General features: G+C 54.6%; 7 protein-coding genes across 7 annotated transcripts; 5 read left to right on the forward strand and 2 right to left on the reverse strand.

The window, feature by feature from the left end:
- Positions 1-16: 16 nt before the first annotated feature.
- On the reverse strand, positions 17-681 carry PG997_009219 (uncharacterized protein; the record flags this gene model as incomplete). Its single annotated transcript, XM_066813534.1, has 2 exons — positions 17-608; positions 671-681. The coding sequence occupies 2 exons, from the start codon at positions 679-681 to the stop codon at positions 17-19; spliced, it is 603 nt and encodes a 200-aa protein (XP_066665496.1).
- An 889-nt stretch (positions 682-1,570) lies between these two features.
- PG997_009220 (uncharacterized protein) lies at positions 1,571-2,203 on the forward strand (the record flags this gene model as incomplete). The annotated part of the gene is made up of 1 exon (XM_066813535.1): positions 1,571-2,203. The coding sequence occupies one exon, from the start codon at positions 1,571-1,573 to the stop codon at positions 2,201-2,203; it is 633 nt and encodes a 210-aa protein (XP_066665497.1).
- Positions 2,204-2,536: 333 nt separating this feature from the next.
- On the forward strand, positions 2,537-3,391 carry PG997_009221 (putative thioredoxin; the record flags this gene model as incomplete). Its single annotated transcript, XM_066813536.1, has 4 exons — positions 2,537-2,615; positions 2,709-2,848; positions 2,884-3,138; positions 3,230-3,391. 4 exons carry the CDS (start codon positions 2,537-2,539, stop codon positions 3,389-3,391), a joined length of 636 nt encoding a protein of 211 aa, XP_066665498.1.
- A 540-nt stretch (positions 3,392-3,931) lies between these two features.
- PG997_009222 (uncharacterized protein) lies at positions 3,932-6,460 on the forward strand (the record flags this gene model as incomplete). Its single annotated transcript, XM_066813537.1, has 3 exons — positions 3,932-4,884; positions 4,907-5,901; positions 5,934-6,460. 3 exons carry the CDS (start codon positions 3,932-3,934, stop codon positions 6,458-6,460), a joined length of 2,475 nt encoding a protein of 824 aa, XP_066665499.1.
- A 2,678-nt stretch (positions 6,461-9,138) lies between these two features.
- Positions 9,139-10,550, forward strand: PG997_009223 (uncharacterized protein; the record flags this gene model as incomplete). The annotated part of the gene is made up of 5 exons (XM_066813538.1): positions 9,139-9,186; positions 9,261-9,523; positions 9,600-10,029; positions 10,138-10,329; positions 10,440-10,550. The coding sequence occupies 5 exons, from the start codon at positions 9,139-9,141 to the stop codon at positions 10,548-10,550; spliced, it is 1,044 nt and encodes a 347-aa protein (XP_066665500.1).
- Positions 10,551-11,254: 704 nt separating this feature from the next.
- Positions 11,255-12,162, forward strand: PG997_009224 (NAD(P)-binding protein; the record flags this gene model as incomplete). Its single annotated transcript, XM_066813539.1, has 2 exons — positions 11,255-11,468; positions 11,507-12,162. The coding sequence occupies 2 exons, from the start codon at positions 11,255-11,257 to the stop codon at positions 12,160-12,162; spliced, it is 870 nt and encodes a 289-aa protein (XP_066665501.1).
- A 367-nt stretch (positions 12,163-12,529) lies between these two features.
- PG997_009225 (Cfem domain protein) lies at positions 12,530-13,969 on the reverse strand (the record flags this gene model as incomplete). The annotated part of the gene is made up of 4 exons (XM_066813540.1): positions 12,530-12,871; positions 12,991-13,213; positions 13,312-13,771; positions 13,885-13,969. 4 exons carry the CDS (start codon positions 13,967-13,969, stop codon positions 12,530-12,532), a joined length of 1,110 nt encoding a protein of 369 aa, XP_066665502.1.
- Between the last annotated feature and the right edge of the window lie 320 nt (positions 13,970-14,289).

A 14,289-nucleotide genomic window follows, 5' to 3' on the forward strand; every position in this document is an offset into this window, starting at 1 on the left:
GTACATTCCAGTCTGTTCACCACTTGTTGGTGGGATGCTTGTACGGTGCCTGGCTCTGATGTGGCTGAGAAGCTTGGGCAGCATACGTACTGCGTCTCGCAGGGACGTTGGGGGGATAGTAGTAGAGGTTCTTCATGGTCCTGTCGCTCACCTCCTGCGGATCCCCTGGCCTCCGTCGGACTGTCTCCTTCGCCAACGGGTCCATGCCAACCACGTATCCGTTATTAGCGACTGTCACGCTGTTTCTAACAACGCGCTGCTCATCCTTGAAGTACGTAGACATGACCGGCCGCCCTTCCTTTTTGGATGCATAGCCGATATGTCTTCCAACAGTCGTCGACGCCTCCATGTACTGGGGAAGTCTTTTCTCCTGTTTCTCGGGAGGGACCCCTATATTCTTGTAGTCCTTACCATGCTTGTAAGTGAAATGGTAGAGCCCGCTCTTCTCGCCTCCGTGTTCCACCCACACGTGATCTGGACGGGTTTGGCCAGGTGGGACAGGGTACTCGCTGGTTCCGTGGGGGTGAATAGGCCAGGCATGGATCACCTGGTCTTTGGTGATCTTATGGCCTTTGGCCGCGATAGTGTCGATATACTGGTTGCGTTTACTGGAAGAGTTAATGTCAACGTTTTGTCAGGATAGACGCAGGAATGACAGAGTATGGCTCACGTGTTGGACATGACTGCAGCCTAGCTATAGTACTTGTTGGAAAGTTTTCGAAAACGGGGGGTTTCGTTTTGTTGTTCAGACTGCCGATCGCTCCAGGCGAATGGCAGTAAAGCTGTTAACGTATAGGGGATTGAGCCGCTGCTAAGTATTGTTGCGGGTGCTACCACAGCAATCATATGATTTGTACACGAAAAACAAGACAAGATGTAAAACAACAGTAAGATACAATGTAGGTAGTGGGAACGATCTGAGCTGACATATCCAGGAATGCCAGCCAGTACCGCCCAAGGACGAAATATATATAGACACCGTCAAGCAGTCGATACGTCCAAAGCAGTCCCTCTATTCTGAACCAACAACAAACCACTATCGTGAGACTCCTTCAAAAATAGCAGTCACATAGAGCAAGCACATCGTTTCAAAAATTGGCCGGGGCCACCAGTTGGTGACTCTAGGACTTCGCCCACCAATGGCGATGATAGCCAAGAGACCCTACGCGCTGGTTGGTAGGAACTCTGAGATCGAAATCCCCGATAAGCCAGTCAACCATCTGGGCAGTTGGTTCTACTTATTGAAATGTGAGTATCGCAGCGATCCAACCGGAATCGAGCGTGACGCTCAAGGTAACGATTTTCGGTCAGTCACACCGGCCAGAGGCGGCTAATTAGACGCTCGGGGGGTAGGAGTGAGAGTCGGCATGAGGCGCAGCTCATGCAGGTTTCCTATGAACGTGGTATGTCACCAACAACGACTTTCCGCCTGGCTTTGGCGTTGAGGTAACCAATTCTCAGAAACTTAGCACGTACTTAAATTGAATAGAATCTCGTTTTGTCGACATGAAGCACTTTTCTCAATGCCATAACCCGCATTCCTCCAGTGCACCACTCACATACACCCATGATGTCGAACCTCAATTCAGCTCAAGTTCTACTTCAACTCATTCCCACTTTGGGTTACATCAGCAAAGTCACCATAGAGACGACTTACGGCCTTGTTATTACTGTCCATCCAGATAAATCAATCACTGTCCATCACAACACAGTTACGAATCCAGGTCCGGATGGCGCAAGTAGCCACTCGGCCGCTGCCGGACCGGACCCAGAACCAGACGCACAGAGCGAACAGCCCGGCTACAAGTACAGGATGTTTCCCGAATACATAGCAGGCTTTGTCTGGTATGACTCAACTTGGCCAGGCAATCCGGAGGGTGAATTCCAGGTGGACGAAGACGAGCTGGTGGAGCGGTACGGCGATGCGTGGAACAAGGCCTACGACAGCTGGGTGGACAGGTACATAGCGGCCTTCGAGAAGCAGGAGGTTCACTTGGGGTCTCATAACCATCCTTTCCCGGACAGGGAGGAACGGAAAGCTTGGGTGGTGGAGGGGTTGCTGTTGGCCTGTTGGTTGTCCCTACAGCCGGATGTGGAGAATGTCGAGTACAGCCCCGACGCCGAGAAGATTGACTTGAACAAAGGTTCGGTGAATACTGTCTTACAATCTTTCTTGGAGGAGCTAGAGAAATACGTGACCTAGAAGCTACAAAGTCATAGTACTACGCAAGAATCAATGTTTGGTGTCATCTGGGATTATGAATAGGGACATATTTACACGTGGTTGTTGTATGCATTTCGTGATGCCGCAATATTCAAGTACGGGGGGTATGCCACCTCGGTGGGGCGACAGGTTTAGTGGACACTTCAGCTTTATCTGGAGGCGGGATCGGCTTTATCATCAGCAATCCACCAGCTCTAGGCAGGCACCGTCGCAACCGACAATCACCACCTACATCTACAACCTGACAAAGACGCCTCTCCAGGTCCGAATCAATCCTCTGTCGTTAACGAACCGTTTATATACTCATCCAAGATGTCTGCGACTGTCAACATATCCTCCCAGGCCGAGTGGCAACGTATCCTGGGCTCCTCGACCATCGTGGTCGCCGACTGTACGTCAGCAACGAATGCGCTTCCCGGCCACTGGCTGTCAATCACTCAACCGCTCAATCGTCGCTAACATGTTTTGTGTTTCTGATGCATAGTCTACGCCGACTGGTGCGGGCCCTGCAAGATGGTCGCGCCGACGTTCGAGTCGCTGTCGACCAAGTTCTCCAAGCCCGGCAAGATCACCTTCTGCAAGGTCAACGTCGACAACCAGCAGCCGATCGCGAGCGCCCACGGCGTGCGCGCCATGCCCACCTTTCTCATCTTCAAGAGCGGCGCCGTCATCGAGACCATCCAGGGCGCCAACCCCCGGCCCTGACCGCCGGCGTCGAGAAGGCCGTCAAGCTCGCCGGCGCCGGCGGTGCCCAGGGCGCCGTCTTCAAGACGCCCGGCCGCACGCTCGGCGGGCCCGGCGCGGCGGGCTCGCGCGGCGGACAGAGGCTCTCGAGGCCTTGGAGCTTCAGCTCGTTCGGCCTCTTCAACGCTATCCTGACCTTCTTCGGACTCTACTTTGTTTCTCTGTTCTCGGTACGAAATCAATGCTTCTTCATTTACCTATGCCAAGCATTATCGATCATGTTCCCCAGGTCATTTCGCTAATGTTGCTCCTTTCTCTTAGTTCGACCCATACAAGGCTGCCGAGAACTCCGATTTCAACGTCCACAAACCGAGCAACGCTGTATTTGGCAGGGGAACTGGCGGAAAGAAGGTCGGGGGCCAGGGTGATGCGGCACGACCATCCGGTGGCGTGAGGACGCTGGCTGACCTGGGCGGCAGCTAAACAGCCCTTGTTGCGTTGATATATACTCGGTGTCAGAGGAGTTTCGGTTGATTCGGTGGCTGTATTCGATTCCATACCTCATTCACGGTTTTAGCGTTGCATATAAGCTCTTACTACGCTGCATATCGTCATTTTCCCATTATAATGAAGCTAATTTGGGGCTTGCTGTTCGTATGTCCTTTGAAGGAACACGATGATGTACAGTTGCATCAGAACCACATCGTTAAGACGTATCGCTTTGCTGGTCAGAATGGTATGCGGAGCGTCAATTGGGGGGCCCTCAACTGCCCGCACCCCACCACCGGGTTCTGGAAGTTGACGATCTCCCTTCTAGCACGGACCCCACGTCGAAAAAGAAAGCAATCTGCCAATGGCAGGATGGGGTTTTCAGCTTAACAAAGCTCCAGGGCCCCGCAGCATCCAACATGCAGATTTACATGTAATTCTCTGTCTTGTCGCAGAACCTCTTTTCTGCTTCGAACCATTGCCTGCTTCTGTACACCTTCATTGCTGTTGTTTTAAGTATAGCTGCTGTCCAACATGTTGGCGGCCAGGAATGCGCAAAAGGCGTGCCCTCGGTGCAGAGCGCAGCTGCTGAATCTGTTTGAGCATGGCTTCGCCACCATCTCTATTCGACCCCAACAGCCTGCAGCTTTGAGGCTCTCGAGGACCCGACAAGCCATTGGCGCAATCACCTATACTCGCAGCTTCGCCTTCACGCGCAGCTTAGCCCAAGATGCCAACGAAGATCCGACCAAGTCCACATCGCCCGAAGAGCCCGAGGTGCCCGAAGTGCCCATCTCCACGACAGAGAAGCCCGACGACATCGAGCTAGTGGTGCGCCAGGCCAAAGCCCAGTTCGGCGACACTCTCCCGCGAGGTTACTTGGACGAAGCTGAGCTGAAGCTGTACACGCGCCTCTACGGCCCGCCCCTGCGAGAAACCCGACCCGAAGACGTGGGAATGCCCATCCACAAGGCCTTTCTGAACGAGGCGCATGGCGATTACGTCTACGAACCCACCAAGCATACCCTGCTTAGGGAAAACGAAGATGGGGAGCTCGAGACGATCGAATACGACGCCCCGCCACCTGCCGTCGAAGAGGCATTGGCTGGCGACGGACAAGTGTCGACTGAGACGGGCGCTGAAGAACCTGATATCCCGTCTGGTGTTGGAATCGATTACATCAAGGTGGTCGCCAAGAACAAGCGCGAGTTCGATGCGCTCATGAAGCTCCAGAAGGACTTTGAGCGAGCCAGCATGCAACCGGTTGAGGAAGATCCCCTCGAAGAGCAACAGGAACCTCTGGAAGAGGAAGAATACCCCGGGGAGGAGGAAGACCCGGAAGAGGATGGTGTTGCGGATGCCGAGTTCGATCCGGACTTCGACCCGGATGCTCGCGTTCATCCCTACACCAAGGTCAACCAATGGAGGGGCAATCCCAGCACCGTCCACCTGCCCAAGAACGGCCTGGTTAAGCCGATCGCAGCCTTGTTGGCACGTACTGATTTGAAGCACGTCCAAGAGGCTGCCGAGAGGGGCCTACGGCGGCGCCGGTCTGCCAGATTCTGTTGCCACGCCCCAGTCAGGCAGAAGCAAGGGTCAGAAGCCCATTCCTGTCGAGGTCGGCCACCACCGTATGAGCGAGATTGATGCAGACACTTTCATGGCCGTCAACCTGCCTGGCATGTATGCTTCTGTCATGAGCATTCTCGTGGACCTACGGAAGCGCATGGGCCGAGAGTGGATGCATGGCCTCATGGCACGAGGTGACGGAGAAGGACCACGAGTGCTTGATGTGGGTGCCGCAGGAGCTGGCTTGGTTGCGTGGGAAAGAGTGCTGCGGACCGAGTGGGAGTTGCTGCACGGGACCGAGGGGAAAGCAGCCATGGGACCGCCCAGCAAGAAGACGGTGGTTGTGGGGTCTGACCATTTGCGCCATCGCATCTCTCGATTCCTGCACAACACGACTTTCCTTCCTCGCCTGCCCGACTATCTGCATTCCGGAGTCAACGTTGAGGATATGAGCGATACCCAAATACCCCAGCCGCGAAAGTGCTACGATATTATCATTGCCTCGCACCAGCTTATGCCCATGAAGGACGGCCACAAGCGCAGAGCTTTCATTGATAACCTGTGGGAGATGTTATCACCGGAGGGAGGTATTCTCATCATCGTCGAGAAAGGCCACCCCCGTGGCTTTGAAGCCGTGGCTGACGTCCGTCAACGTTTGCTGGACGACTTCATCGAGTCTCCGACTTCTGAGCCGCGACCTGAAACCCAAATGCCGATTGAGGATCGACGAGTACGCGAACCCGGTATGATTATTGCGCCCTGCACAACTCACAAGAAGTGCCCCATGTACATGGAGCCCGGTACTGCCCACGGCCGCAAGGACTTCTGCCGATTCAGTCAGCGGTTTATCCGACCGCCTTTCCTGCAAAGGGTTCTCGGTGCCAACCACCGAAACCATGAGGATGTGGATTTCTCCTTCGTGGCCATCCAGCGTGGTATCACTGCGAACTCGCCCGCTCCGGCGCAGCCCCCGCGAAGGGCGAAGACCCCACCAAGGCCGCCTTTGTCGGCTATGAAAACACAGAAGTGGCGCCGAACCCATTCTCTCTGCCCAGGAGCATTCTGCCACCGCTCAAGAGGCACGGCCACGTCACACTGGACCTCTGCACCCCGTCCGGCACCATCGAGCGCTGGACGGTGCCCAAGAGCTACAGCAAGCAGGCCTACCACGACGCCCGCAAGTCCCGCTGGGGCGACCTCTGGGCCCTGGGCGCCAAGACCCGCGTCGAGCGGCCGGTACGCCTCGGCAAGGGCGGTGTCGCGTCGGGTGACGGCGGCGTGCGCGACCGCCGGGCACAGGCCGCGGGTACGATGAAGGGCAAGGCGCGCATCATCAACCTGGACGCCGACTCGGGCGGTATCTACAAGGCTTCGGAGGGAGGCGCGACCAGCTTGATGGGCGGCAAGGGCTCGGTGCAGGGCGTGCGACGGACCAAGGGGGGCAAGAAGTTGCGGAGTCGCAGGATTGGGGATGTGTTGAAGGACATTGACTAAGTGAGCAAACATGTTGCGCTGATTGATCATCACGGGCTCGTGTCGGGGCAGAAATTAATCTATCACATGTGTACGAGGGTCAGGACTTTGCGAGGCACGTTCGTTGTATGAATTATCTGTACGATCCCTTATCATGTAAAAGTAGTTAACGAAGCTATGGACAAACTTTTCCCTCCAAGCTGCGGAGGTAATTATGAATGTACGGTCGCACCTCTCAAGTCAGGCACCCGGTGTTTTCCATCCGCTGTCCTTGCGCAGAAGTATCACGGTTCGGGCGTGCCAATCGGTCTATGGCTTATATCTATATGTTTGCAAACTGGTGGCACGTTCAATGGATGGCCCGTCTCGAAAGCAAACCTGAGCACGAGTTAGACAGGCGTCTTTACACGAGGGGACACAAGTATGGCTATAAGTCGGCCAGCGCCCCAAATGAATTGCATAGAACTTCATGTTCGGGCCCCAATTCAAAACACCAAGAACCCCATCACCGACCTCGAATCGCATCACTTAACACACTATCTCCGCACCTACCCAATTAATTGCCCCTTAAGAGCCATCTAAGCTTCACTTCTCTCTCAACCATGCAGTCGAGGAATATTCTTCTGGTGGTAGCTGCAGCTGCAATGGGCTCGGCCCTGGTTGTTCGCTGCGACGACGACGTAAGATGAGTCTTGTTTCATTGCTCTCTTTGCCATTCTGGCTCAACCTAGTCAACGCCCCCTGTTTATATTACACACTCTAACGCACAAATACCACTTTCTAGCAGTGCGCCACCCAGGGCAGCCCATGTAACATCATGCCTTGCTGCGAGGGGTTGGTATGCTATCACGAGACGGGGATATGCCTTTTGGATGACTCGAGGACGGCATGATAAAGCGAGGTAAAGCTTAAGATCAGTACCACCCTCTTCATCCCCAGCCACGTCTATCCATCATTGACGCTAACGTCCGCAGCCTGCCTCTTCTCTGGCAGGGCGTCGGCAGCTATGCGCGTAGGCGGCACGTACGATTTAGACTTGGTGCACTGGGTTTCAAACGCCTTTTGGTTGGGAGCTTTTCAGGGGTAGTCACTTGTATGCGATGGCCAGTCTAAAACATGAGACTAGATTTCGTCACTGAAGAAGCATTGCTTGTTTAATCCATCTATGTACATCTTCGGCATTTCCTAATAAGAAATTGGCGTATTAGTTGCTTGGGGAAGAGTTGCAACAGAAGGCGACGAAGCAGACGTTAAAAAGAAAAGAAAAAGAAAGGCAAAGGAAAGGACAAACGGCAAAAAGGCAAAATAGAAGACGTATCCTACTGAGTAGGATGCATCGGGAATTGAGCCCGATGCGGGGGTCGAACCCGCAGCCTTGAGATTAAGAGTCTCACGCTCTACCGATTGAGCTAACCAGGCAGGTTCTTGTGATTGTTACAAGTTGAGCTGTTGAATAAGTCTATGTAGTGGCATTGGTCTGGGGTTGCGCACGACAACAAGTTGGGTTTGACCAAAAAACGTTTTGGTTGGCTTGGCGGGGTAGCTACGACACGACTAATCGATCTGCCCCTGAACCGAAGGTCGAATTGGAGTTGGAGCTGCATGACTGACTTCGGATGCCACAAAGGTTGTGGTCAATGCAAAGACCCAAATCATCAACAATAAACCCTCATGAATAGAGGAATGTTCTATAGTTCAAGACAAATTTGTTTTACTTTTCAGTTCTGGACTAATTCGTTCATGATGGCCATTAGCCAGAACGTGTGCAATACCCTTATTCCTTTTTTTGGTCCTGCCCTGGTATGCCGAGACCTTGATAGTCTGACCAATTGTTTTTTACTTTCCAACTCTTCCAATTCATACGGCAGGCCAGAAGAAGCAGTTGATAGCGAAACCGTCTTGAGCAAAGTCGAAACTTTTAGAACCCAGTGGACACAGCTCTAAGAAATATTCTCTGTCTTGCTCTTGCTGGCTAGGGGCCGTGTTCACGAAGCATTTTCTCATTTGGCATGTTTCGGTGCTTATATTCTTGTCAAGAGATTCATCACTTTGTAGACTGAGTGCGCTTTATTTTGCAACTGTTCACCTAGCAATTGCGTTTATAGCTATGTTCAAGTAGGAGGAGGAGGAGTGGACCATCGCATGGCAATAATATTTGGCATTATTCTGGCGCTGTTGACAGGATGCCTGCCACGGTGAAAGAATAAGAAAAAAAGGCCCGCAGTTGAGGTTCACACATCAATCACCCAATGACGGAAGAGAATGGTGATCAGCATGTGCTCCTTTATCCTGGGCAACGGCCTGACGGGAAGGGACTCGGCTCAGAGGATCCGGCCACCTCGGAGGATCCAGAGATCCCCAATATCCTCTGGTCTTGTCAGACTATGGTGGATTGCAGCTGGGCGAAGCTTTGCCAACCCTGATAAGCGGTACTTTTGTGGCTGTAATGTATGCTTACGCAATATCCCCATTGGGCATTATGTCCCGACTCGAAGTCGTGCCGCGTATGGCGTGTCCCGCTTAGGATAAGTCACCTTTGATTGGTCCGATCGCGCATGACGAAAGGCTGTAAAGCGATCTTCATGTAGTTTGGCACTTTGTATTACGTGACCAGAGTGCCTAAGTTCGATAAATACACCGGTAGTAGCCCAGTATACAAACTTATTGAACAGACCATGACTGCAGTTTTTCCCATCCGAATGTATGCACCCGGCCCTCTGAACCCAACTTCCTCTGCGGGCCAAGCGGTATCGCCCTCCATGGCCTCAGTTTTGGGAAGTACATCGCCGGGAAAGCTCCCCCACGTCGTCATCATCCCCAGCGGCGCCCCAAGAAACGCGACCGGGGCTTCATCCGAGCATACGCACCCGACCTGCTCCGCTGCGGCATCGACGAGAGCACCTTCCTGGCCTTCATCGACGGGCTCAATGCCGCCGTCTCGGCACATCCGATCCTGAGCGCCTTCAACCTCGCCGGCGGAGCCGCAGGCATGGTTCCGTCAGCGGTCACGCCGATCGCCGGTCTCGTGGGGTTGGGCGTGCAAGTAGCAGCTGGTGTCGTCACGGAAGTGAAGTCCAGATCCAGGTATGTTGTTCATCTTCGCCCCGAGCTATACTATATACCTCCGGGCCTTTTGCTGAAACAACCTATGACTCCCTAGTCAGAACAGCTACTTGGAGAAGATGAATGACGAGCTGTTCCGTCCCCACGGTCTGTACTGCATGATCATGGCCTATGATATCAGATCGCGCAGCAATAAAGTGAAGTTCGACCTCGGGGCCGACCATAATGACACTTTCACCGAGGCATCGGCACCACCAACTCCACCGCAAGCTTCCCAGTCGCAGGCCAGATTCCGAAGCAATGACGGCGTCGTAGGCGCCGCACAGTTCCCGGTCACGGCCGAACTAATCTTCCCTGATCCCAACGACGGATCCCCGCCTCCCTATGACGACGGCGATAGCGATACCAGTGACGATAGCAGCGTTAAGGCGGAACCCAGAACAGGTGGAAACAGCTTTACGAAGAAGATCGCGGAAAAGGCTGCGTCTTTACAGTCTCGGCAAGATCTCAAGGCTCAAAGGAAATTTGTAAGTGGAGAACCCCATTTCCCACAGTATACCCTGAACAATCATCTATGTTGCCACCACCATCCCTTCCAGATGTTTTACATGCATTTCTAATCGTGATGCGTACAGCAAAGGAAGAACCCCGCGAGCACGATCGGCTCTCTGCTGGACCCGAAGGCAGAGCTGACCCCAAAGGACGTCAAGAAGCAGGAGAAGAGGGAAGCCAAACAAGAGAGAAAGGCGGAGAAGCAGGAGCGCAAGGCGGAAAAGCGACAGCGCAAACACCCGGATAGGGAGCCCAAAGAGCGCAAGGTCAAACCTGTAAGTTGTTTGTACCCTATAGGAGAAGTTTTGTATTCCGCTCCTGTTCTTTCTCTTGTACCAGAAGTTCACGAGAAGTCGTCCTGATAGCTAATTCATCTGCGTTCAAGGGAATCTTATACTTGATGATTGTCAACATGCCATCGGCTGAGGATATGAACATTGCGAATGATCTTCTGAAGGCCGAGGCCATGCAACCTGGGATGGAGCACCTAGGGTAATGAAATGCCATTGTTTGACTATATTTTACGGCGAATGCTGTAGGAGGGAGATCTTTATTAGTAGCTAGTCCTCAGGGTGTCACTATATCATACCAATCTGTTATAACCTGACGCTAGCGAAGGGGGGGTATCTTGAGGTCACAAGGCAGCGTACTCTAGCGAGCTTCTAAACAAAGGCACCAAACCAAACCGCATCAGAGTCGGACCTTAGTGCCACACCCGTCGACCGTTGATCCCGTCTCCCTAGCTGCGGACGCTAGACCGTCTCGTCCGCAATTTAGCGTTTATACCCCTGACAGACCCTGACTCTTAGTCCCCGACGCTTGGATGTTAGCGTCTTGACCATGCTGACGTGCATTCTCGACGGCACGACCTAGTCGCGATGCCGTGCCCACTTGTAGGGCTTGGTTTTGTCGTTTTAGGAATACCTGCCCGGCGCCTCCTCCAACACAAGATTTTATGGGCTGGGCCACGTATGATAATCGGCGGAGATGGAACCAAGATTCGGCAGCAAAGAGGGTCGGCCCAGATATTCCATTCCACTATGACACGTTACATTCTTTGGGGTCCCTGACCGACTATACCTCTTGCATCGCCGGGGAAGAATCTATATAAGCCCGGTGAAGGACACTCTTGAGCCGCTTCGAGTCCGCTCTTACTGTAAAGCATATACATACATTACAAAGTATACAGACACAATCACCATGCCCGCCCCACCAGAGCAAGTAGCGACCAACGTCGCGGCCGTGTCCGCCTTCTGCCAGCAGCGCCACTCCGAGACCTACCCCTACATCGACCCGCTCCAGGCCGACCTCTCGGCCCAGACCGTCGTCATCACGGGCGCCTCGCGGGGCATCGGCCGCGCCACCGCCTTCAGCTTCGTCCGCGCCGGCTGCCGGCGCCTCGTCATCACCGCGCGTTCTCCCCCGCGGACCTCGCCGCCGAGCTGACGAAAGAAGCCAAAGACGTCCGCGGCGCCACGCTCGATGTGCTCGCGCTTGCCCTCGACGTGACCGACACCGCCAGCGTCGAGGCCGCCGCGAAGCAGGTCGCCGACCACTTCGGCGGCGTCGTCGACGTCCTCGTCAACAACGCGGGCTTCCTGAGCGCGACGGAGCCGCTGGCCGCTGGCGCCGCCGCCGATTGGCTGCAGTGCGCCGAGGTGAACCTGAAGGGCCTGTACCGCGTCTCCCGCTTTTTCCTGCCGCTGGTCCTGCAATCCGCCACGTCCAAGACCGTCATCAACGTCGGCTCGCAGGCGGCCAACTACGTCGTCCCGGGCATGTCGGCGTACCAGACGACCAAGTTCGCCCTGTGCCGGCTCACCGAGTTCATGGCGATGGAGTATTCCGACGATCACGGGCTCGTGGCCGTCGCGGTGCACCCGGGCTGTCTGCGGACCGAGCTCGCGAGCAACATGCCGGAGATGTACCACGATCTGCTGGTCGATGCGCCGGAGCTGCCGGGGGACACGTTTGTGTGGATCGCGAAAGAAAAGCGGGAGTGGCTTTCGGGGCGCTATGTCGAGGCGAATTGGGATATGGAGGAGTTGGAGGGGAAGTGGGAGGATATAGTCAAAAGGGATGTGCTCAAGTTCCGGATGACGCTTTAGATTAGGTTTTTAGGTTTGTCTTTTTCCTTTCGTTTGTTTTTTCCGAACTCTCAGATGACGTTCAGAGATGGGACGGTTTATGATTGGACGTCTTATATTGGATGAACTTTAGCTACTCTCCTTCGGCGTGATCATATAAAGAACTAGAGCTCTGTCACACCGGGTCACGTGGGTCGCTAATACGTGTCTGTTTTGTTGGGTATCGACTTTTCTAGTTCAGTAAGATCTCATACACAGGAATCTCAAGATACAGTTCAATAAGTAGCGGTTATTAGGGGCAACCAACGCTAACAACCCCAAGGGAGTGATCCCACCTCATGCCTTTCGTCAATAAATCATGTTCTAGTCCTGGCTCTGTCAGTTCCATCTAACCACGCATCTCGTGCCCATGGAAGCTCCCCGGCAGCTCCTGGTACGGTGATATGGTCCCTAACTCTGCACGGTAGACGTCCGATTGGAGCTCGTGCTGCGGCGACATTTGGGTATATGGCGATGAGTGCTCCGTTACGTTGGGGCTGCCGTCGACCTCTTTGGGCAAGTACGGCTGCTCCGGGGACGCCGTGTTTGGAGGCATGTCGACATTGTTGTCAGCGGCGGCCTGCTTCGTCTTGCGCCGGCGGAGTAGGAAGAAGACGGCCAAGGCGATGGCGGCAAGTCCCAGCACCACGCCGATCACGATGCCCGCGATTGCGCCGCCGTTGAGACCTTTCTGTTCGTCCCGAGAGAGTCATTGTTAGCTAAGGTACTTAACGGCTTTTCGTGGCAGATCATTGAAGAGAGGAAAGGAGGACGAGGGGAAAAGGAAAAAGAAAAAGAAAGAGCACTTACGCCTTGGCCCGATCCAGCACCGACCTTGAAACCATCCATCGGATGTCCATAGGCTGAGTCTTCCACCCGAGTGGCAGGGAACATCGCCGTGCCAGTGACGTTTGCCGTGCCGTACTTGGTGACGGGGACCGTCTTGCCGACGCCGAACTGGCTATAGCACGTCCCTCCGTAGCCCGGTCTGTCGGGATACGCCGTCGTCTCGGGGGGAGTGAAGAAAAAGCCACTGGTTTGCGACGTATTAGGTCAGCACTCCATTCTTTTCCCGTCGTTGATATAGCCCCTTGGCTTCAGGCGGCAACAACAGGTCTTCAGTGCACTTACTCATAGCAGCATACAATGTAGCCATTCTCCCATTCCTGGGCCACGGACCAGCCCACGGGACATATGAGCGGCTTGAAGAAGGGCGCGATGGAGCTCGACGAGTTGGCGATGCTGGTGTAGCCCTGGATGAACTCGGACGGGTAGCAGTCGCCGTTCGCGGGCCCCGGCACGGGCATCGGCTCGTTCATCCAGATCTGGTAGCTGGGTGGCGACATCATGCTCAGGTGGCTCTCCTGGCACTTTGGCGGCGGCGTGAACGTGGTCGTCAGCGCCTGCAGCGTGATAGTGACGACCGAGGGTTGGTCGCCATGGTTAGCGGGGCGGGGGTGGTGCTGGTTGTCGTCGTCGCCGCAGCCGGTGCTACTTGTGCTGCGACGGCGATTAGGCCCGCGAGAAGTGGGCCTGCTAGTGACGGAAGCATAGTGGGCGGCGGAAGCTGTGTATCGGTTGAGAGCTTGGACTCAATAGATTTTGAGGAGAACCACGGACGCGTCGTTTCTTAGTGACAATCGCTTTTGACGACATCCGGAGAAAGAGAGGAGGTGATTGCTCGATTGAGAGGGAAAAGCATACGAAATAAAGCAGCACCGCCGCAGGACTTCTTCTTGAGGGGGAAAGCTGACCGCAGCTCGCTCGTTGATCCGCTCTCCAGGCCCATCCTGGTCCTTTTCCGCCGCACCCCTGGCCGTTATGGTGGGTTGGCGAAGCTAGGAAGCTGGGGCCAGCGTGGATTGCGATTGGCGCAATGGTTATTACCTGCAGGCTCTTATTAAGCCATCCGTCATCTTAGCGAGCCAGAACAGCCGACGTGGGCAGCCACACCGACCGTCGTATGGTGCAGATGTGTAGCACACAGCCTTGCGAGCAGCATCGTCTTCGCGGTCTTACCAAGTCTCAATTAAGCCACGGTTCCCAGAAGGCGTGCAGCCAGCCGAAAGGGAACGAGGGCTTCAAAAGAAAACGAGGCAGAATCTGCGA

Source organism: Apiospora hydei (assembly GCF_038363865.1).
Source record: "Apiospora hydei strain CBS 114990 chromosome Unknown utg000007l_segment0_segment0, whole genome shotgun sequence".
In the NCBI taxonomy this organism is placed as follows: domain Eukaryota; kingdom Fungi; phylum Ascomycota; class Sordariomycetes; order Amphisphaeriales; family Apiosporaceae; genus Apiospora; species Apiospora hydei.